The following is a 24,694-nucleotide window of genomic DNA, read 5'->3' as shown; positions in this document are numbered from 1 at the left end:
TATGAATGCGATTATCTGGATCACAAATATACACGTTCCGTTTCCCGCCTGAGCATTTAATTTATAGAGATATTGGTGAAGAGAGGTGTATTTGAGATATAGGATTTATATAACACAAAAATATGGTTAATCAGATTAATTAGCGTGTGAAAACTTCAAAAATCGAACCGTTTTGTCATTTTAGTTGTTTCGTAACATTTCAGCAAAATTTTAATATGTACAATTCTAAGATATATACACTTTCTGTATTAATCTTTCCATCTGTATATACATGTATTCTTATTACTAGGCTAGCTTTCTTTTGCCTTCATAGGCCCGGCATGGCTAGGTGGTTAAGGCACTCGACTCGTAATCTCAGGGTTGTGGGTTCAAATCCACGTCTCACCAAACATGCTCACTCTTTCAGCCGTGGAGGTGTTATAATGTGACGGTCAATCCTATTATTCGTTGCTAAAAGAGTAGCCCAAGAATTGACAGTGGGTGGTGATGACTAGCTGCCTTTCCTATAGTTAAAAACGCTAAATTAGAGACGACTAACGCAGATAGCCCTCGTGTAGCTTTGCGTGAAATTCAAAAACAAACCAACAAATATTTTGCCTTCCTTCTAAAAGATATTTTGTAGCGCATGCATATATACATATATACGTTTTTATGTTTATCAGTTTCTAAATCTCTTTAAATGTATATGTATATATCTACTGATGAAACTACATCTGTATATATACACATACATATATAGATGGATATGAGTGACTGCAGCTTTAGCGACTGGGCTTTAAGTCTTCTGTTGTTGACTCATGATTGTTATATTACTTTTCAGAAAAGTCAGTAAGTCCACCTCTTGATTACTGTTCTTGTGACACTAAAGTAACCCTGGCTACGACCGACAAAGGAATGGTTACCGTGGACCTTCCCCATCGTTCTCCGCTGCCAAGTTCCGATACTGACGACAACGATGCGAGGACGACTCTTTCGCTGGACGAAGAGGAAGAGGCGTCATCTTCGGTAAACACGCTTTCTGACGAGAGCGAGGATGATCGTCCCCAGTCCGCAGCCGACCGTAAACGGAAGACGAGATATTCCTCACACAAGGAAGCCTCTTCCAAACCATACGCTAGCGCCCTCAAGCCACGGTGTAACTGTGAAGCACTAAACAAGGTTGAATGTTACTTGGAGAACAAAGATTTATGGGACAAGTTCTTCGAGCAAAGAACAGAAATGATTATAACAAAAACGGGAAGGTAAGTATATTTTCTTTACAGCGTCTTTTCGTTTTTTAACGAAATTTCAACTTTAGATGTGCAAGGTACTGTAACACACTAGACTCCATGTTTATTTTGTCTTTCCATTCTCAACCTAAACTTGCATTATTCAATAAATAAAGCGTTACTGTCAGTGTAAAAATAACTCGACAAAAGTGTAGTTAGCAAACGAAAATTAAATTACACGTGATTCTGGATATAAACTTGATACAACTGCCTTTTTTATTTTTATGAAAATAATAAATACAAAAGTACTGAGAGTGTAAGTCTACTAATATGTTATAGAAAGTCGACACAATAAAATAAAAAGAGAAAACAATAGTACAATAATGAAGGTATTGTTTAAAGTGTAGAATAAGCAATGTTTAAAAACAAAAACATGAAATATGGCAAATAAAGAGAATAAATAACGTATATTAAATAAACCATAGTAATCCAAGAGAGTAAACTTGTTATTTGAAGATAGTAAATCAAGATAAACAAAGATGGTAAAGATGTTATTTGAAAACAGCAAACCATGGTAAATAAAGGAAGTAAACATGTTGTTTGAAGTCAACATATTGTCTGGAAACAGTAAACCATGATAAACAAAGAATGTAAGCATGTTATACAAAGATAGTAAATCATTTTAAATAAATGGTAAGTTTTTGTACACAGTGATAACCCAAAGCACAGGCGGTTAGTTAACCATAACAAACACTGACAGATATTCATAAACAGTGTTACCAGTAGATCCCTTCATACCACAGTTGATATTGAGATATAGAGATTTTTCACGGTTATCTTTTGTAGGCAAAGCTACTGAATAAACAACAAAAATTTAATCATTATTCGTTTTGTTTAATAATTTAAAAAAATGTATTTCTTGTATCTCTTTAAATGTTTTGAATTTTGTTGTCTTCCAATGGATTTTTTTGTGGTGTGTTTATGTCTTTTTCTGCATATACAATGTGAGAAAACGTATATTCATTTTTTATGGTGATTCTGGAACGTAGTAAGAAAGGGAACCAATATTTTTCTCTACTTTTTTCTCTAAAAACTGCATAATAAGAAACAATAAGACTGGGTGTCAAGTGAGAGGTCGCGAGGTCACCACGTGTTTAATAAAGGAGTCTCCGTCTCAGGTCACTGATGCTTTCTTTCTTTAAACTTGTATTTTTGCCTATAAAGGTTACTTCAGCAAAAGTTCTTATGGACAAAGACTTCTGTAGATATAAGATTGACATATTTCTGCATATGCTCTGCATCTATATGCGACCAACATAGTCATAAAGAAAATGTCCCCTGATTGAATAATGATCCAACAACAATGGGAGGTTGTTAGTACGTTAAGAAAACTCGTTGTAAACTTACACTTTTTATTAATATTCATTTTTTTATCCATCTGAAATATTCTTTTTCATGTTGGTGACACTTAGCTATGATTCGACACCCTAGTTCCCAATCCAAGAGTTTTTTTTCTTTCTCTATAATTTGACAAAGTTCATTTACAGTGTAAATCTCTTTTTTTTTTTTTCTTCTACTGCTCGATTGAGTAGATGGAAAGTTTGACTAGAATGTCCGATGGTTTAGCTGTTACCAATCACCAGCTCATGAGTTACTTTTGTCTGGCCAGATAGTGGTATATGGTCGCCTTCAGTATCATAGTGCACCTACGGCTCTAAAAATACCAAACGGGTTTATACGCACGGGTCATGAACTTGGAATCGTCGGTTCCATTGTCTGGATACGTTGATTAGTAGGTCATCTCTGGTCTTTCTTCGGATGAAACTGGTCAGTGTATTATTAAGCTTGATAATATAATTTCATGTCACGTTTTGTGTACCTTTGTTCGAATTGAACTCGTACATAACTGACCAGTTTTCACGAACGATACATTTTAGTGGAATTTAGTCTTTATTTATTAATTAGCATATTATACATTGCTTAATGTAGACACGTGAAGGAACAAACTAAGTTTACAGTACAACCATTTCTTAAAACATTTTCAAAATGCTAATACATTCTAAGTTCGCTTTTATTTTCCACAGAAACCCATTTTCTCCCCCTCTTGCAAGTGGTATCTTTTTCCTGGAGCTTTATTAAAGTCGATTTTTACCATTATATGCTTTACAGTAACAACATCTGCTTGAAGCAGCGACAAGAGACTTCTAGAAGTAGTTACATTTGCCATAGAACGTGTAGCGCTGTGAACAGATGTTTTGGCAGTCATAAGTTCTACACTTTAATGCTGTATATGATACGCTGTATTTCACGACAGTCTAGGGTCCCTCAGTTTACCAACTTATAAAGCACATTTTAGACTGGAAGTGGGTCAATTTCATCACTTAGCTTCGAGTTCCCAATACGAAAGTGAAATCCACACGACTGGTTCTATGAGTACATACAGGACATTCTGATGACAGCTGCTCTGCAATAGCAACTACTGACGTGTTTCTCGTGGTTATACAACGAACCATCACACTGGGACGTTAAACAAAAGGAAATTAAATTCTCTGTCATTAGTTAAAAGGTATTTTGTTACTGGTGGAAACCGACAGCTTGTCCTCAGTTGATACGTTCGTTGTTTGAAATAAACAACATTTATTAATACGCTGGAAATACATTTGAAGTAAGACAAGTAAGACATTTAGCACATAAAACAGTACATAAATGCCTTGTGGTATTTACTAATAGCAATAAACTAAATTAAAAGCATAGCTAGTGTGACGTCACAATATAATGGTGTTTTGTTTTGTTTTAATACGGGTGCCCCAATAGTTATTAATGACAAGAATTGAAATTAGGGGGAGCTAAACGTATACAACATTCGATTACACAGACTAGTTTAATGGTTATTTTGGTTAAGTGCATTTCAAAATAATAATTCTCATTTAGTTTTCCACACGTCTTTGAAGAATAGAATTTAACGGCTTCCTGTACAGTGGATATACTTTATAGTGCTTTGGTTTAATGGCGACGTAATCTTTATATTCTAGTTGTTAGTAGCTGCCGTTATCAGTACTTTAAGAAAGTTTAATCTAATGCTATATCTACTTGTTCCATTTCGCCCTTCTTACTCTAAACGTTCGTACACATGACTTCAGTTTTGAGCCCAGTTTAAATGGAAACAATAAGTGTTTCGTTATCAGTGAAATATGTATATACAGGATCAGGTTTACAGTCTGGTTTGCGGTAAGCTCTGGAAAGTTTGTACCGTGAGAAGTTTTATACTAAATATGCTTTGAAACAGATATATATATATATATACGTGTGTGTGTATGTCTTGTTTTATTTCTTTCGTACGGCTCGGAAATATGACGCCACCTAGTCATTTTTCTTAGAACCTTATCAGTAATGGGTTATGCCGACCAGATTAACGGTTTTCAATTAGCATCTTTGGCAGACAAGCTTCTAACCCTAAGACCCAGCAGATTAAAAGGTGACTTGCGTCACTGACGAATCCAAAACAAGCCTCAACTACACAGTTTTGATAAGTTGTGTAATGATAACTCATTATCATGGCATGTTTTATACTTTACGTTAAAGAATACTGTAATAAAACTTCTTTCACCGAGATGGAAATAACAGGTTTGATGGGTTGATTGTGTTTCCCAGAAAGCAAATTCCGTTTTTTGATGCAGTTTGTTGTATGTCACTTTACATCTACTGGATGATTTTATCTTATAGTTCTTATATGTACACTCACAGTCAAGAACAGTTGGCTATGTGATGGATACCAACTGTTTTAGGAGAGATCAAAACATATGCTGTGTATTGATACAACATTTGTGTTGATGTATATGCAAATACACGAAGCTTCTGTGACACCGCGGAAAAAATTAACTCCAGCACATTTTCTGGAACTTTCTCTCAAAGCTCCACATGTTAATACTTTTTGAAACAATTTTCAGTAAAAACGGAATAATAATTCGCCTAAAAATACGGAAAATACTCTGTTTTCTAATGAAGTTCCTTAAAATATATTCCGTCTATAAAACTTTCCTAAAAATATGTTTCAGGTACTTTTTCATAGTGTTATAGATTTATATTTTCATTTTTTTATTGTGTCTAATGTACAACTCTTCTACTTTATATTCAGTTGGACATATTTCTTCAGGTTTCCACATCTACTTATACACGCACTCTTACTCTAACTACAAATAAGTGTGTCGTATATTTCTTACTGGCACTAACTTACGTTTAAGACATACACATTTATGCCATATTGGCACACTGGGCTAACACACTTCTTATAAAGAAACGTATCTATGTGTTTCGATATAACAAAACACATCGGACTACTTGCTGTGTCCACCGAGAACCCCTTATTTTAGTTTTGTAAATCCGACGATTTACCAATGTTCCACCCGGAGGAGGGGCCTAAAGAAACGATTCTTAGAGTAGCTTCGTAATTAATGAAAGCACGAAAGTTATTAACCTTGTAAAAATACTCCTACCAGCCCCTACCTACCCTTAGTTATCTTTGAAACACGGTGACTCTTTTTAGTTTCCCTCCCCCAGTGGCACATTGGTACGTCTGTGGACTGTCAACGCTATAAACCAGGTATCGATACCCTTGATGGGCGGAGGACAGATAGCATATTGTGTAGCTTTGTGCTTCGCTTCAAACAAAACAAAGCCTTGCAGTTTGCACAGGGGGTTTAGTACATTTAAGGAATAATATATAAGAAATGTCACGTGTTTTTCTGAGTATCTTGTAACCTCTTGTAACAGTCGTGAAACAAACAGAGATTCGTTTACATCATCTTAACCTACCAGCAGATTACTTGCACAACCATGAAACAAACAGAGATTCACTTACATTATCTTAACTTCCCAGTAGTTAACTTGCACATGCTTAGAAATCCTCTAGTGCTTTGCTTTAAAATACCGTCTACTAAGTTCGAAATTTAACTTCCAAAGTAAATTTCTTCAAAAGCTTCACTTGTGCCAAAAAGTTCACTGTCAAGAACAAACCAATACAGCACTTGTAACACTACTTCAGTAAAGTTTCATTTATAGTATTCAATGTTAAACAGTGTAATATACCCGTTATCTTTCTGTATTAAAAAAAAATAAATAAATAGTCGTTATTAGACCGCCCCTTAGTGTGATATAGTATAAAGTGTCACTTTATTCAAAAACTTTGTGCGGGGGGAATTCATCTTCTTATACAGGACGGTCCATATTTTATTTGCCCTATGTTTTTATATGGTCATTTGATTTGCACAGCATCAAGTGTTTTGATCCATTATTCATTCGTATACCATTCTTATCCACTGTTCGCATAAAAACTAAATCGTAGACAATTGAAAACTAAATATGATTAACGCTTTGATATGGGGCTACTGATTCTTGTTATTTAAACACATATCTACCAACAAGTATACGAAGTTTATTGGTATAACACTTAAGTTTGCATATACAAAATGTTACCCACGTGATTAACAACTATAATCCGAAGTTCGTTATTAATATTTTCTCGAAATAAACAACTATACACAATACACCATGTACCGGATTCACTACAGTCGGCCATTGATAATAACAAATACCTCACTTCTATTACGTCGAAGTCTCTAACAATACTTGTTGTTCGACCGGTAGCTTAACATGAAAAAGGCAGTCGATGTAGTATTGTAGTCATCTTAGTCCTCCTAAATAGCTTCGGATCTTTCACTAGTGGCCATTGTTTGAGTCATGTTTATATTATGACATTCTTTTTTTAATTAACTCGATGTATACAGTGATATGTATCTTGTGTTGAGCTTTGGCTCCCCTGTCTGTCTTAAAATGGATTCTTCCTTAAATTGTATTCATTCTTCGGGCATCATTTTAATTCCTTTCGGAGATTTACTCTATCTTAAGGCCGAAAGAAAACGAGCAAGAACTACGTAAGTTAAGCACACTACCTGATAACGAGTTATTCTTGGTAACGTAAGTATGTGCAATACGATGTGCAACTAAAGTCGTATTATCTAAACAGTTTGGCAGATATCCACAAGAGCGGTTTATCTTGCTCTCGTTTTCTCCATCTCTATTCACGGAATGAAAAACGATGAACCTTATATTTAAAATGATTGTTTTTTCAAGAACTATTTTTCTTCGAGGAACATAACTACAGTATATTTCTTCTCTTGCGAATTATCGATCACCTGAATAGGCAATTTTTAAGATATTACAGTTTTAAACACAAGGCTATCTTTAAGATCATTCTCTCTATCCCATCTATTTAGAATGAAATCATAACTGTAAGTTTCTTGATGACGAGAAACCCACTTGAAATAAAAATGTATCTCAGAACGGCTGGTTAACCTGAAGATGGCCAAGGAAGGACGATACGTTGTTCTCAGCTGTATTAGTAAAAGTGTTAATAACAATAAGTTTCATATGTCATTTGTAACTTTTATAAGCATGTTTTCCACTATTATGGAATTTTGAATCAGAACAGTTTATACAGGTTACTTGTCTCTTAGCTACGTACATATAAAATCATAGGTGACTTAACTAACTCCTTTCACACATTTACATTTATTTTATTTCTGCATTAATAACAATGTTCAATAAATTATACACACATACATATTGCTATAAGAATGACGATTACGTGTTCGAGTTCATTTAAAACTCATATATAGTAAAATTACTAGCGACATGAAGATACCTAGTTTAGATAAGGTTCATATTTAATATATTCGGTTTGACTCTTGAATTTCCTTTACCTTCATAATTATTGTTATGACTTTTCCTGAATAATAAATATCTGTCTGTTTCCTCTGTTCCAGACGTATGTTTCCTACTGTTAGGGTTTCTTTTACCCATCTCAACCCAAATAAGAAATACTTCGTGTTGCTGGACATAGTTCCAGTAGACAACAAGAGATACCGCTATGCTTACCACCGGTCCTCGTGGCTAGTTGCCGGAAAAGCTGATCCTCCTTCCGCGGCACGTATCTACCTCCACCCAGACTCCCCTTTCACCGAGGACCAACTGAAGAAACAGATGGTTTCATTCGAAAAGATCAAACTGACCAACAATGATATGTACAAAGAGGGACACGTAAGTAGTATTAGAGGTAATTTTGTTTCAGTCCGTCTTTAACTTAAAAAAAAAGACATTTCTCAACAATTGCTACTTGAGTCAGAGTAAACTACATAATTAGAGAGTTTGTTTGTTTTCGAATTTCGCGCAAAGCTACACGAGGGTTCTCTGCCATAGCCGTCCGTAATTTAGCAGTGTAAGATTAGAGGGAAGGCAGATAGTCGTCACCACCCACCGCCAACTCTTGGGATACTCTTTTTCTAATGAATAGTGGGATTGACCGTAACATTTTTACGCCCTCACGGCTGATAGAGCGAGCATGTTTGGTGCGACGGGATTCGAACCTGCGACCCTCAGATTACGAGTCGAACGCCTTAACTCACCTGGCCATGCCGGGCCAACCTAGAGAGAAACTAAGAACTAATCTGTCAAACGGTAAAACATACGTTTCTTATGTTTCTACTTATAAAGATTGGAATGTATTGTTTCATGTGTGCACTAACTGTTAACAAAATTTCGGTCATAATCCTAATGGTATATCACAAGAATCAGATAGCTTAAGAGATTTAGGTCATGTGCGATTAACAAGGAATTTACTATGAGAGTCCCCCGCTAAGGCAGCGGCAAGTCTACAGATTTACAACGCTAAAATCAGGGGTTCGATTCCCCTCGATGAGCTCAACAGATAGCCTGATGTGGCTTTGCTATAAGAAAAACACATACTTTAACCATAAGTCTCAGCGCACATTGCTTTATTATTATTATTATTTTTTGTAGAAATGAATGTTTTGAGTTTCTTGAATAAAGTAAAATTAGTTAAAAGATATTGAGGATTTTGTGGAATATACATTTACTGTAAATAAAAACTACGTGTCGTCGAAGGTAAAACATCTACCAGTAAGATGCACGTAAGACTAATGGCTGTTCTGGACAAATGCATATAACCTTGCTTTGTTTGGTAAATTTCACTTAGTGCTAGATAAGACAATTGTTATTGCGTAATTTGAAAGGACACGTAAAGGTGTCCTTTCCCATTTCTCCAAGAAAGTTTTTTTTCCGAGCATGCGAAAATGGGGAACAAGAAAAAAAAAAAGACAGATAAGAACTTAGCGTGCAGTAATAAAGAAAATTTGGAAAAACTTTAAGAAAGAAAATTGAAATATCCATGTGCACAGCTACGTCACGTGACCAGTCACGTAATGAAGAGAAATGGGACAACTATTACTTTCTATATGGCGCCAAGAAAACTGACCTGTCTTTTTTTTTGTTTTGGCTTTCGTCCATGGTGGACTCGACAAGAAACGCATCGAAGGAAGAACTGTCAAGACTGTCTTCATCACGTGACTTGGAAAGCGGCAAGAGATAAAAAAAAAAGCCGGTCACGCTCATGGCTGCAATACCAAATGATTGGCTTTGTCCATCATGATATATTGCTTCTCAACACGCTATTTACCTGTATCAATCTCACCTTTCTTAAACTGAAGGTTTCAGTAACAATATAACGACGACTGTTAATATGAAAGTTGGTATCAAACTCGTCCTATAGCTGCCTGAATTGAAACTTACAGATAACCTTCGATGTCAGGTTAAAGGCGATTTTTTAAGCTGCTCTTTATTTTCGTGACCCAAGTACTTCTGAACTAGAGTCAGCCGTGTAGCGTGTAAATAATTATTGTTTTGACTCATCAGATTAGGACAACATTTTACGTCTTTGAAAATTAAGATACTTTGTTATTGTACCTGGAAGAGTGAGAAATGTTCTTGAATTTCTTATGATCACTTTACTTTTTTCTAATCTCCGAGTGCATTAAAATTATTCATCGAGTTTTCTCGTCTGTTAGATATATAAGTTCATTTCATAAACGTTGGCATGGAAACGAGAATGTTCTGTTTAGTTAATATACTGCTGAATTTCATGATACTTAGCAATAAACGACGTTACTATGGAAACTTTCCTGACTTGTTTTAATGATAGTAATTCATTTTAACCTCTAGACGTGTAAAACTTCACGTCCTTCTGGTTAACCAACTTCTCTGTCTAAAGAATCCTTCCATTCTTGTTGAAATCGAATATATTTCTCGTTACAGTAACTTAAGAAAAGCAATCGCTGAGATTTATTCAACAAATAACATTGTATTAGTAATTTGCAAAATACATTTTATTTTAGATTGTTCTGCATTCGATGCACAAATACCAGCCGAGGATACATCTCGTGCAAAGGAAATATTTGTCTGTGACTACACCAGTAAATGACTTAGAAACAGAAGAATTTCGAACGTTTGTTTTTCCTGAAACAGTCTTTATAGCAGTCACGGCTTATCAAAATCAGCTCGTAAGTATGAGACCTAATAAAGCTTCCAAGCAAACTAACGTACCACTAGAGTGTAAACTTTTAAATCATTAATTATAATATGCCACTAGTAATAACTTTATTTTATATAGTTCGTTTTAGATTCCTGAACTAAATCTGCAGTTTTAAGATAATAACAGCTACTTTTGAATATAGTTAAATAGTCATTATTAAAGTTATTTTGGGTAAGAATTAGAATAAAAAACTGGGAAAGTGCTTTCCAGAAAAAGCTTAATTGAGTTTTAGTTTCATACCATGGTTTTATTATATCATAAAACCTGAAAGTTGTACCAAAAATTTTCAGTTTTATGCTAAAGCAAAGATAGTTTTGTTTTTAACCTTAAATGTAGTGTGGAAGTTTTCTATACATTTGGACAAGCAATATTAGCCTCGTGCAATTAAACACTAATTTTATATGTGGTTTGCTCCAAATGTTTCATTCATTCGAATTACATTTGAAGTTCGTTAAAAGACAATTCTAAAAATGTATATCATATGAACTTTAAGTAGAAAAGAAAAGATAATCTGATTGAAACAAAAGTACAAATCGTTGACCAGTTGATCTTGGACGTTGGTAGGACTTTATCAAGTAACTTGTGTTCTGACGTTTTCTGTACTTTATTCATGAAACCCTTTATTAAACTAATAAACATCTCCTCGTTTTGAAGCTTTTCCCGAACAACGCAAATTTTTGCAAATATTTAAACGATAATATGATGTAAAATAGCAAAACCGCAAAAATAAGAGATATGATAACCTGGGCGTTTCCGGTAGGCAGACCACGTTGTCAGATTTATTGGTTTATGATGTATATAATATCTGATCCTATATGGTTTTTAGCATCACAATATTTTCCTTCAAAGTTACTATGTCCGCATCTCCGTTCCACTGTGAGAGGTTACTGAGGGTGTATCCTCCAAAACGTTATCTGTGAGACAGCGGTAAGTTTATGATTCTGGCTTTGATCTGAAACAACCTACAACAAAATTATTATTGTTATTCTATGTAGTTCAGTGTACTGACATTATCGTAACTAGAGAAAGTACAGAATCTGAATTTGAAAATATATATGCATATAATTTCCAGACAGGCGTGTTTCATTGTCTTTTAGATCACAAAGTTGAAAATCGACAGCAACCCCTTCGCTAAGGGTTTTCGGGACTCGTCCCGTATTACAGAAATGGAAAGGTACGTATCGTTTGTTTGTTTCATGATATTCACTTAGGGTCTTATAAATCGCAACCTGAACATAGCCGTCTATAATTTCAAACTGACAGGCTAAGAGGAAGTCAGTTAGTTAGTAGCACCATAGCCATCTCCTGGAGTCTATAGAGTAGTGGAACTCAAGTAGTATGTTTTTAAAAAAAAAAAACAAGTCATTGAAAGTGTGTGTTATCTCTAATAAAGTAACGAAGATGTTATAATAACCTGCAGAGTGTTTCAAGGAAAAGGCCCGGCAAGGCCAGGTGGGTTAAGGAGTTCGACTCGTAATCTGAGGGTTGCGGGTTCGAATCTCCGTCGCACCAAACATGTTCGCCCTTTCAGCTGTGGGAGCGTTATAATATTACAGCCAATCCCACTATTCGTTAGTAAGAGCAGCCCAAGAGTTGGCAGTGGGTGGTGATAACTAGCTGCCTTCCCTTTAGTCTTACACTGCTACATTAGGGACGGCTAGCACAGATAGCCCTAGTGTAGCTTCGCGCGAAATTCAAAACAAACGTTTCAAGAAAATGAAAACTGAAATACTTATAATTTACGTCACTTTGTTTCCACATAAAAAATTATAGTCAAGAGAACTTAAATTATTTAGGTAATAGAGATATTAAAATATCTCTGATACGTTGTAGGGTAAGGCTAACATTTTGTATTCTGAAGTATCAAAGGGAATGAAAATAATAATTTCACATCATCAGACAAAACAAGGTGTGAAAATACACCATTTTAACATCTCCGTCTGAAGATAATAAGATTATAATTTCTGCTTATCTTGGGGCGATAAAAACGAAGTGTATTTTGTTATGAAGGCTACGAATAGCAGCTGTGTTACTCAGTTTCTCTGTTTAGTAGGCGTTCGCTTCCTTTTTCCAGTCACGATTCTGTTTTTTGAGTCCTACACATTCATGTAAATAATATTTTATTTTATTTTTAAATATGAGACATGCATAACACTGCATTTATATATTTCGAATCGGGCATTACTACTAAGTATTTCTTTGCGTATTCTTTAAGAAACTTATACTGGCAAGAATTTGAAAGTTGACTCCAAAGTGTTATTGTTGTGAAAGTTATTTTCCAAAGTGTTGTTGTATTTTATAACGCTTGCGCTTACTTTGTTGACGCAACACTTAAGTATATTTCAGATATCGTTAATAAAATTTTGCCCCTTTCAGTGACGCAGCGTTATACGTATTTGCGGAATTACAACACTAGAAATCGGGTTTCGATACCCGTGGTGAGAAGAGCGTAAATAGCACATTGTGTAGCTTTGTTCTTAATTACAAACAAACCCAGCCGGCCCCGCATGGCCATGTTGTTAAGGCATTTGATTCGTAATCCCGGGAACGCGGATTAAAATCCACCGTCACACCAATTATGTTCGCCCTTTCAATCGTGGGGGCGTTATAATGTGACGGTCAATCCCACTATTCGCTGGTAAAGAGTAGTCCAAGAGTCGGGGGTGGGTGATGATGACTAGTTGCCTTCTCTCTAGTCTTACACTGCCTAATTAAGGACGGCTAGCGCAGATAGCTCTCGTATAGTTTAGCGCGAAATTCAAAACAAACTAAACAAACAAACAACGTGGTTTTTATTCATCTTTAAATTGCACCAACAAAACTTATCACAGAGAGTTCTAGTTGCCTGGTAAGGTATCAAATAACTAATGTTCTACCTTTTATATTTTTATCTTTTTGCCCTTAATTTTCATTTATAAAATTGGCATTCTTTTCCTGCTTGTAACGCGATTTTTCATAAAATTAAATATTTAGTTGTTTAAGAACTTTTTCATTTCTGTAGCAATAACCACACATGAGACTTGAGGTAGAGAAAGTTATCATAATTTTTTTTTTTAAATCGCAGCCAAGTAGTTCGCAGTAAGTCAGTGTAAAGGAGGGTCGTTCATGTTTACAAGGGTAAACTTCCCTACATGTATATGAGACGTCACAGTTCATTGCAAAGCTGTGAACGGGACGAGTAATTCTATACTCACACTTCTGCTAACAGGAAGAGTCACAGTCACATTGGGCTCTATAATATTGTGACTGAAATGAAAACCCGTGTCAAAAACATTAGAAGTCCACATGATCAAGAGACGCACGTGGACGTTGGACGGCTTGCGCTCACGTGGGAGGTCTCAGCGACGAGAACTAAATTGCCACATGCCTCCAGTAGTAACAAGTACAAGTATTACTCGGTGGTGAAGGAATTTCTCGGTAGACAAGACTATGTGTGTCCAGAGTTGTGTGTCCGAAGAGTTATAAGTTACGTATAAAATGTCGAAAGTAGGAGTTTCACAAAAATCACTGGTATGACTAATATGCTAAAATAATAGCCGAAGTTGTTTTTTTTCAATTACTATATAATTACTGAGTTTTCAGTGCTTTGGTAGTAATCATTATACTTTCAGAGACAAACAGTTTGTTCAAGTTCATCAGAGTAGCACCCCAGTGGCACAGCGGTACGCCTGCAGAATTATACCTCTAGAAACCGGGTTTTGATACCTATGATGGGAAGAACACAGACAACCTATTGGGTATCCTTGTGTTTATTTCTAAACAAACAAACAGTAGGCAAAATCATCAAAGTACAGTCGTGAAAACGTAGCTGCTATCCTGTAGTAACAATTTACATAACGATTCACCACGCCCCTTGACATTCCCATGACCTGTGACCCGCACGAGTTAAAATTCTTGACCCTCTTGATATGATTTACAAGTACAACTGGCGCCTAAATTTGACCCCTACTGGAAGGGTGGCATTGGAAGAAGAGAAGTTCCTGTTTTCTGTGCTTATAAAAAAAAACGCGATGCAAACACTTTTTAACGTTTCGTAAAAGGGAATATCTTTAGTGTCACATCGTACTGGTGTAACGAGAAAAGACGTGAATCGAACAGGAAAAAACTGGATATTCTCAACCGATCATCAGTTTCACACTAGAGGTAGCGAATAAAGTTAAACAACTTGACACTAGTTGTAATAGAACAACAGAGTTATTCCTCGCAACCGAAGTACAAGCTTGTATTCAGTCTATAAGAAACATAATTAATACAGCAATATGTTTGAACGCGTCTGAGAGCAGGGTCAAATTGGTCTGAGAGCAGGGTCAAATTGAAACGTATCATTAGTTAAACGAAACACAAGTCTAGTTAGCCGTTCAGAAAATTTATTTTTATCCTACTGGTAATACAACATTTCAAAAATCTGATAGAGCATGTGAACGCTTCATACTATATTAGGCTAAGTGCTGACACCTCTATACTGCGAGCAAATATCAGCTTGTACAACATGTTTGCCAATATGGTATGATTCCGCTGAGATAAAACATTCAACCACATTTCCACGTAATCACGTCACTTCCTCTACAAAATGAAAGTAACAATAGGAATTTTACTATACCATTCACAGATGCTGCCCATGGACTTCTGCCTATTTAGATTACTTAAACGGACTCTCAAAAGCTGTCCATGCACGGTTGATGGATAATGGATAGTACCTACCCAGCGAGAAAGACAGTGTTAACCACATTATATTGGAGAAGAGCTTCCAGCAGCGAAAATTTTGCGATAGAATAACATTTCATAACTGAGGTTATAGCAAAGTTGCACAGATATGAAAGTAAATACAACAGAGAAAACTTACAACAAGACTAAACACCTTGAAAGAAATAGATATGAAAATGGTACAAAGCAGTCAAAATATTCACTTAATTAGTCCTTCCTATCATTGTTATCTGGTACAACAATGAAGTTGTGAATATTTTCCTTTCTATCATTGTTATCTGGTACAACAATGAAGTTGTGAATATTTTCCTTTTTATCATTGTTATCTGGTACAGCAATGAAGTTGTGAATATTTCCCTTTCTATCATTGTTATCTGGTACAACAATGAAGTTGTGAATATTTTCCTTTCTATCATTGTTATCTGGTACAGCAATGAAGTTGTGAATATTTCCCTTTCTATCATTGTTATCTGGTACAACAATGAAGTTGTGAATATTTTCCTTTTTATCATTGTTATCTGGTACAGCAATGAAGTTGTGAATATTTCCCTTTCTATCATTGTTATCTGGTACAACAATGAAGTTGTGAATATTTTCCTTTCTATCATTGTTATCTGGTACAGCAATGAAGTTGTGAATATTTCCTTTCTATCATTGTTATCTGGTACAACAATGAAGTTGTGAATATTTTCCTTTTATCATTGTTATCTGGTACAGCAATGAAGTTGTGAATATTTCCCTTTCTATCATTGTTATCTGGTACAACAATGAAGTTGTGAATATTTTCCTTTTTATCATTGTTATCTGGTACAGCAATGAAGTTGTGAATATTTCCCTTTCTATCATTGTTATCTGGTACAACAATGAAGTTGTGAATATTTCCCTTTCTACCATTGTTATCTGGTACAACAATGAAGTTGTGAATATTTCCCTTTCTACCATTGTTATCTGGTACAACAATGAAGTTGTGAATATTTTCCTTTTTATCATTGTTATCTGGTACAACAATGAAGTTGTGAATATTTCCCTTTCTATCATTGTTATCTGGTACAACAATGAAGTTGTGAATATTTTCCTTTTTATCATTGTTATCTGGTACAGCAATGAAGTTGTGAATATTTCCCTTTCTATCATTGTTATCTGGTACAACAATGAAGTTGTGAATATTTTCCTTTTTATCATTGTTATCTGGTACAACAATGAAGTTGTGAATATTTCCCTTTCTATCATTGTTATCTGGTACAACAATGAAGTTATGAATATTTCCCTTTCTATCATTGTTATCTGGTACAACAATGAAATTGTGAATATTTCCCTTTTTATCATTGTTATCTGGTACAACAATGAAGTTGTGAATATTTCCCTTTCTACCATTGTTATCTGGTACAGCAATGAAGTTGTGAATATTTTATTATATTACTTTTTTAGTAATCAGGCCTTCTATGCCACGGTTGTTTTTCTTGTCTACAAAGAAGGCCAAATCAATACATGTATCACCTTCGGTAGGTCTTTGTCCTACAATTTCGTATTACTGATGAAACAGTGTAACAATAGGCAAACACTGAATGTACTACAGAACAAGAAATGTGTGTTGCATCACTAATAATATTCAAGTTGACACGTCTACAGCATAAAACAAGTAAAAAACAACAGCGACAAATCATTAGTTGATTTGCATTGACGGTGGACAACACCATCATGCTAACGCACATGACAGATGTTCATGAAGAGAGAGGGGAAAATAATTAATTTATGACCACATGAATATACATTTAAAACCAGATCCAGTTCAAGTACTAACCCAGTCAGTTCTAAAAGTGGCGTTTTACCGTCTGTTGTTTCATTGGTGTTACCTGTACGCTTCAGTTAACCGATTTTGTTATATCATGGAGACAAGGCTTTCTAAACAAAAAAATCCAATCGAATGTGACGAACTTATGTTGGGATCGGTTCATAAGAATGGTTTAATATATTTAAATAAATTCATAAAATATTGTATAAGAGAATTAGGCAAATAATTTCAATAAAACATAAATGTCTCACAGTTGTTTGTTAATAATTCCTATAACATAATGGCTCTATTTCCAATGCTAAATAAATGCAGTTAATAAAATAATTTAAGCTATATAAACATGTATTTTCAGATCATATCTTCCTGCATGTTTTTTACAAAACATAGATACCACACTGCTTGTTCCCGAATTCCAAGCTACAGTAACACAGGTACAGTATGCAGACTTTACCAAACTAAAACATCAACGTGACTATCTCGCTAGAACAAAAAAATGTTACCACTATTGCCTGGTATTATATTTATTAACACTGTCAAATCTGTTTGCAAGTAGGTTTACTACGAAATTCAAAATTTCTAAGCCTACATGGAGCATGGACTTATAATAACAGATGGATATAAGAAACTTTTCTATTTGTTTTATCACTTACCTGGCTCTGAATCTTACCAGTATCATTTTTATCCCAATTTGCATTGTCACGGGGGGCCTGGCATGGCCTAGCGCGTTAAGGCGTGCGCTTCGTAATCTGAGGGTCGCGGGTTCGCGCCCGAGTCGCGCTAAACATGCTCGCCCTCCCAGCCGTGGGGGCGTTATAATGTGACGGTCAATCCCACTTTTCGTTGGTAAAAGAGTAGCCCAAGAGTTGGCGGTGGGTGGTGATGACTAGCTGCCTTCCCTCTAGTCTTACACTGCTAAATTAGGGACGGCTAGCACAGATAGCCCTCGAGTAGCTTTGTGCGAAATTCCAAAACAAACAAAACAAAGCATTGTCACGGGTGCTATTATTATTAGACGCTATTGAGAACAAAGTCGTTAGATTTTTCGGCCATGTTATAAAGTACTCTACACTGCTTTCAATCAGGAGTATTAACCGTACAACTAAAATAGAATGATGGAACCTCCTGTAACGAACCTACTCGCAAGTTATCTGTTTTGATCACACTATAGTGTATGACATCACTGCTAACTTAGTGAAGAAACAGATTGAAACATATGGTAAAAAAAATTCTTAAATGCAACTTGGAAACAGTGAAATTTGCTAAAAAACTTAAAACTTCATTAAGTTGTTTGTTTACAATTAAGCACAAAGCTACAGAATGAGCTTTCTGTGTTCTGCCCACCAAGGGTATCGAAACTCGGGTTCTAGCGGTGGAAGTTCGCAGACACCCTGCTGTGCCACTGTGGGGGAACCACTTTTTTAAATAAATCACTAAAAAAGAATGCTAATGTGAGTTTATTTTTTAAAAGTACTTGTACATTATTTTTTGCGAACGAACGTACACCCAAACTGAATCATGATGAAACATTGAAAAACATCGGAGTTTTACATGTGTAAACATTATACATGTTTACTTATCTGTACGAAATGAAAAGCTTTAATGTAGTCGAGTTACATATCTTCCTTTTTTTCTTTTCTTTTTTTTCACTGCGCTACTCTATTATTCGGGCTTGTTTGAGAAGTAGCTCGTGACTTGTCTACTTTTTAAACCTGTCTATTAGAATAACGCAGTCTCTAATTCAGCATCAACCCCGCCGCTTGCCTTGCCGCTAGAGGGCTCGGGTGTAACCCAGAGAATCTGTCAAAGTTGATTAACGATTAAAGAAGCTGTTACGGTTACCACACACTTCTGTACGTCTTGTAGGACTGTTCGACCTACCGTTGTCCGAATGGAGGATTTACTTCTAAAGATGACGCATGCTTCGGTTTTAGCCAGTTTTTGTTACTTTTATATACATTTAAAAAGACCGGTTCGATGTTTGAAATAATCGTTAAGCTTATAAGTGATTAACTGTTTCTTTAACTCGTTATTTTTATTATTTTAATAATCATTTAAATGACTTTCCACACCTGTCTTTTTATATATCAATATGGACGTAACAAGTAGGGCTTACACTTACACATTTCATCATAGTCTATGAAATTAATATAATTGATCTAAAAGTGCCCTCTAGTGTCTCATTGACAATTCTGTAATGAAGCAGGACTTCAATACTCGTAATGAGCAAGGCACAGATAACCCATTGTATAGTTTTGTGCTTAAAGCAGACAAACAAAAGAAGTGCAAAATATAAACCTGATTGGCCAAAGGTCAGTCCGTCTTCCTCTGTTTTTAGCCCTAAAGTGAGCATGAGCTATAACCTATTACATTTAATATCGATTTCTTTCAGACATAACCAGTAGGAATAGGGCAACATTTTGGATTTTATCAAGTCCAGTATTGAACGGTGACGTAGAAGTTCCCATGCCTTATTACCATGGAAAATACGAGTCAGTTACATATTTTCACATGGAATCACTTTTCCTATGAATTACCATTATGCAAAATGTGTATGTCACCTTCCTTATACTCTCCAATCATTAGAACCGACTTACATGTCCCCTAGTTTACCATCACGTGAGATAGGAGTCATATTTCCTATGTATACAGTGTTTAACAAAACAAACAAACAAAAACAAGCACGTATTTAAATCTGTTAACGTAATAATATAATATAATATAATATAATGTAAATTAGGGTTAGCAATTGTACCAGTGTGTTTTAGAATGTCACTAGTAAAACAGAAGCCAAAGGTATTAGAATATTGTAAACAGGTGTTGTCTTTGTAAATACGAATGCCTCAACCGTTTGGAAACGTTCAAATGTGGAATGAATAAAAGATAAGTTTGGTTTGAATTTTGCGCAAAACTACATTAGGGCTACCTGCGCTAGCCGTCCCTAATTTAGAATGTAAGACTAGAGGGAAGGCAGCTAGTCATCACCACCCACCGCCAACTCTTGGGCTACTCTTTTACCAACGAATAGTGGGATTGACCATTACATTGTAACGCCTCCACGGCTGGAAGGGCGAGCATGTGTGGTGCGACCGGGATTCGAACCCGCGACCCTTGGATTACGAGTCGAACGCCATAACACACTTGGCCATCCCGGGCCCAATTTTCAGTAAAATCCAATGTTAAGTGCAGATTAAAAAAACTATACTCCATATAACAAACATAATACAAAATACAAAAGTTTGAAGAATTATCAAGCTATTCTGAAGTTAAATGTTTCTAATCCTATTGATAAACTTTACATCAGTTGAAAATTATATTAATTTTGGCGCTTCCTACGATATGTTCCTTTTTTGTGATAATTTAAAAAAAAATGGTTTCTCGAATCTTCTGGAACGTAACAGAGTGCATGTAAATTAAAATTATGAAAAATTAATTTTCCCGGTGAAAACGTTTGTTTGTTTGTTTTGGAATTTCGCACAAAGCTACTCGAGGGCTATTTGTGCTAGCCGTCCCTAATTTAGCAGTGTAAGACTAGAGGGAAGACAGCTAGTCATCACCACCCACCGCCAACTCTTGGGCTACTCTTTTACCAACGAATAGTGAGATTGACCGTCACATTATAACGCCCCCACGGCTGAAAGGGCGAACATGTTTGGTGCGACGAGGATCTGAACCCGCAACCCTCCGCTTACGAGTCGAATGCCTTAATCACCTGGCCATGCTGAGCCTAATATCATTTCGTGATATGACGTTTTTTTATTGACTGTATTGGGATTGGAAGTCTAAACACATTGTAAAATTTATTACTTGATGTAAGATGATGAATTCGATTAAAGAACGTTTTGTTTGAGACCAAGCATTTCATGTGAAACCTACATGTATACATGTAAACTTTCACAGTTACGTATATCTCGTAGGTTTTTTTTCATCAGATATATTTTCGATACGGGACTTTACACACGTGGACATGATGCAAATTTTAATTTGTTCATATGTTACACCAGATGTTGGAACTTTATGCATGTGGATATGCAAAACACGTAGTACTGATATGGAACTTACCATCTGAAACTGAAAGGTAAACTGTAAGGCACGAGAAAAGAACTGAGCAAAAAACCTAAGTCGTAACTGGAAGTTCCAAAAAAATATTTTATTTTTGCAGTTACAACGTAACCATGATTCAGTAAGTGAAGTTTGCTGTTAGTGAATCCACACTAGCAATACTGTCAACTCTTCAAGTGAAAGTCAGTAAAGAAATAGGTTTAGGACAACGATAAAACTGCGGGGTATTCTAACAACACAAGCTAGGTGTTTAATGTTACCCTAAACCTAAGTGTACTTACTAAGGGTTTAATGAATCGCAAACCTAAAAATGAGTGTACAAACTAGAAGAATAATGAACCATTAACGCAAACTAAAATGTAAAACTAGGAACATCAACACGTGAAGAACGTGTGACATTAAAAAGAATTAAAATAAAAAGTACACATGAATAACAAAGCAAAGACCCACAATGGCACACTGGTATGTCTGCGGACTCCCACCGTTAGATACCGGGTTTCGATACCCGTGATGTGCAGAGAACCCAGAGTATAGTCTTGTGCTGAATTCCAAGTAAATGATAACTCGTCCAGTGTATTGAATTCGCTATATGATCTTCTGATCTATGTATGTAGCTTATTCGGGTCATAAATGGTATTAATTGTTTGAGAGGTCGAACAATTTTTATGGATTTTACGCTTTAATGAATAGGTTAAGAAAATTGTCTTTTATTTTTTATGGGTTTGGATACTACGTTACAGTTTGTTTTGGACAACACATTTGTTTGAGTTGTTTGTATTTAACGTTTCCTCCGTCGTTAAACCCACGTATCTTTTTTTTTTCTTACTTAGGAATACCATGATATCAGATCCATCTCACTTTCTGGTTTCCCAGTATTTGGGACTGGGAGCTGAAGGTGTGCTTACCCAAGATAAAGCTGCTTTGTTAAGCCTACCTCCGAGACCAATTGTTTGGAAGCCACCAGGACTTCCGGCTCCTTTTATATCCAGCGACCTGTACAATATTATATCATCTAACCCAAATTATTTGCCAAGTATTTATTCCCAGAGTTCTTCAAGTGGCCCCACCTCTCTTATTGGACTCCCACCTCAACTATGGCCACAATGGGCAAATAATCACTCTGGGAATTTCGGACGTATAGGGATGATGACGTCACTTGTAAAACCTGACACAATTTCCGGTTCTGCTCAGCTAACAAAAGTATATCGTTCAGCAGCGAATAATCATCATCCGAACTTTGTACTTAATTCCAATGTTCAACGATACACCCCTTATTACTTTACCAGAAAAGACTCGGAGTTCTCCTCTAAAGAATCATACACAATCCAGTCGGAAGTTCCCAACATGATCGTTTAGAAAGACCGGTTGATCCAAAGATACTACATAAATTATTAAATCCCAGTGCTGCCACCTATCATATAGTCAATGCGAAAATGGGCAAGAAGAGTACGAGCCCTCTCTGCATCTCGAGTGTGTGGTATAAAAGTTACGGGTATACCTAGAAATTTGTAAAAATGGCTATTACATGCAACCTCTTGTAAAAAGATGGAAAATCATATTGGGTTAACTGTATAAATACCATTAAGTATATTGTTTTAACACTATTACGTAGGAATGTAAAATGTTATAAAACCACCCCCTGTCGGGCAGGTTTGACTAACCTGAGTTTATATAGTTAAAGTTTTTTGTTTTAATTATGGTCGACTTGAAAATGTAAACAATGCCTCTAGTCTCACTAGATTATAATGAAACTGTGACCATAAATCTCAAGAGTTTGTGTCTATATAAATGATGGTAGATACGTGTCCCCTACCCCCAGCATATTGAATAATATGAAATTAATAACGTTCAAAATTCGCAAAATTAAACAATAACAAAATAATGTAACTTTCACTTCAAGACTGATGACGACTACACTTGGACAGACTTTAGAAAGTCGCCATAATAAAAACAGCAACAACTATTTCCTATCAATGACGTGGTAGTATCATTCATTTAAAAACACTTTCTCTTGACCTCATTCATATACAATACATTATACCAAGTCATGAATACAGTAGTACAATACATTATACCAAGTCATGAATACAGTAGTACAATACATTATACCAAGTCATGAATACAGTAGTACAATACATTATACCAAGTCATGAATACAGTAGTACAATACATTATACCAAATCATGAATACAGTAGTACAATACATTATACCAAGTCATGAATACAGTAGTACAATACATTATACCAAGTCATGAATACAGTAGTACAATACATTATACCAAGTCATGAATACAGTAGTACAATACATTATACCAAGTCATGAATACAGTAGTACAATACATTATACCAAATCACGAATACAGTAGTACAATTATACCAAGTCATGAATACAGTAGTACAATACATTATACCAAGTCATGAATACAGTAGTACAATACATTATACCAAGTCATGAATACAGTAGTACAATACATTATACCAAGTCATGAATACAGTAGTACAATACATTATACCAAGTCATGAATACAGTAGTACAATACATTATACCAAATCACGAATACAGTAGTACAATACATTATACCAAATCACGAATACAGTAGTACAATACATTATACCAAGTCATGAATACAGTAGTACAATACATTATACCAAGTCATGAATACAGTAGTACAATACATTATACCAAATCACGAATACAGTAGTACAATACATTATACCAAGTCATGAATACAGTAGTACAATACATTATACCAAATCACGAATACAGTAGTACAATACATTATACCAAGTCATGAATACAGTAGTACAATACATTATACCAAGTCATGAATACAGTAGTACAATACATTATACCAAGTCATGAATACAGTAGTACAATACATTATACCAAATCACGAATACAGTAGTACAATACATTATACCAAGTCATGAATACAGTAGTACAATACATTATACCAAGTCATGAATACAGTAGTACAATACATTATACCAAGTCATGAATACAGTAGTACAATACATTATACCAAATCACAATACATTATACCAAATCACGAATACAGTAGTACAATACATTATACCAAGTCATGAATACAGTAGTACAATACATTATACCAAGTCACGAATACAGTAGTACAATACATTATACCAAGTCATGAATACAGTAGTACAATACATTATACCAAATCACGAATACAGCAATACAATAAACTATAATAAATATCGAATACAGTAAAATAATACATTTTGCTAGATGAAGAATACATAAAAATACGTTATGCAAAATTAAGAGTATAGTAAAAAATATTAGTCTTAGCAAATCGAGAGTACAGTACAACAATATATGATATCAAATCAAGAGTACGGTACAACAATATACAATATTAAATCAAGAGTACAGTACAACAATATACAATATCAAATCAAGAGTACGATACAACAATATATGGTACCAACCAAGAATACAGTACAACAGTATACCATATCACAAGT

At 35.2% G+C, this 24,694-nt stretch overlaps 1 protein-coding gene across 1 annotated transcript in view; it reads left to right on the top strand.

Moving 5' to 3' along the window:
• The window catches only part of LOC143250951 (T-box transcription factor TBX10-like), a 39,850-nt gene extending 16,671 nt beyond the window's left edge, over positions 1-23,179 (top strand). Inside the window, exons 2-6 of the mRNA XM_076502179.1 lie at positions 821-1,241; positions 8,030-8,303; positions 10,454-10,618; positions 11,748-11,824; positions 22,036-23,179. Coding sequence (XP_076358294.1) covers positions 821-1,241; positions 8,030-8,303; positions 10,454-10,618; positions 11,748-11,824; positions 22,036-22,561 — 1,463 coding nt within the window. The 3' untranslated portion in view covers positions 22,562-23,179. The remainder of the gene's footprint in view (positions 1-820; positions 1,242-8,029; positions 8,304-10,453; positions 10,619-11,747; positions 11,825-22,035) is intronic.
• The last annotated feature ends 1,515 nt before the right edge of the window (positions 23,180-24,694 follow it).

Source organism: Tachypleus tridentatus, chromosome 5, assembly GCF_004210375.1.
Source record: "Tachypleus tridentatus isolate NWPU-2018 chromosome 5, ASM421037v1, whole genome shotgun sequence".
NCBI classification, from domain to species: Eukaryota; Metazoa; Arthropoda; class Merostomata; order Xiphosura; family Limulidae; genus Tachypleus; species Tachypleus tridentatus.
Note: the sequence above shows the minus strand (reverse complement) of the source record. Positions and strands in the feature narration are given on the sequence as shown.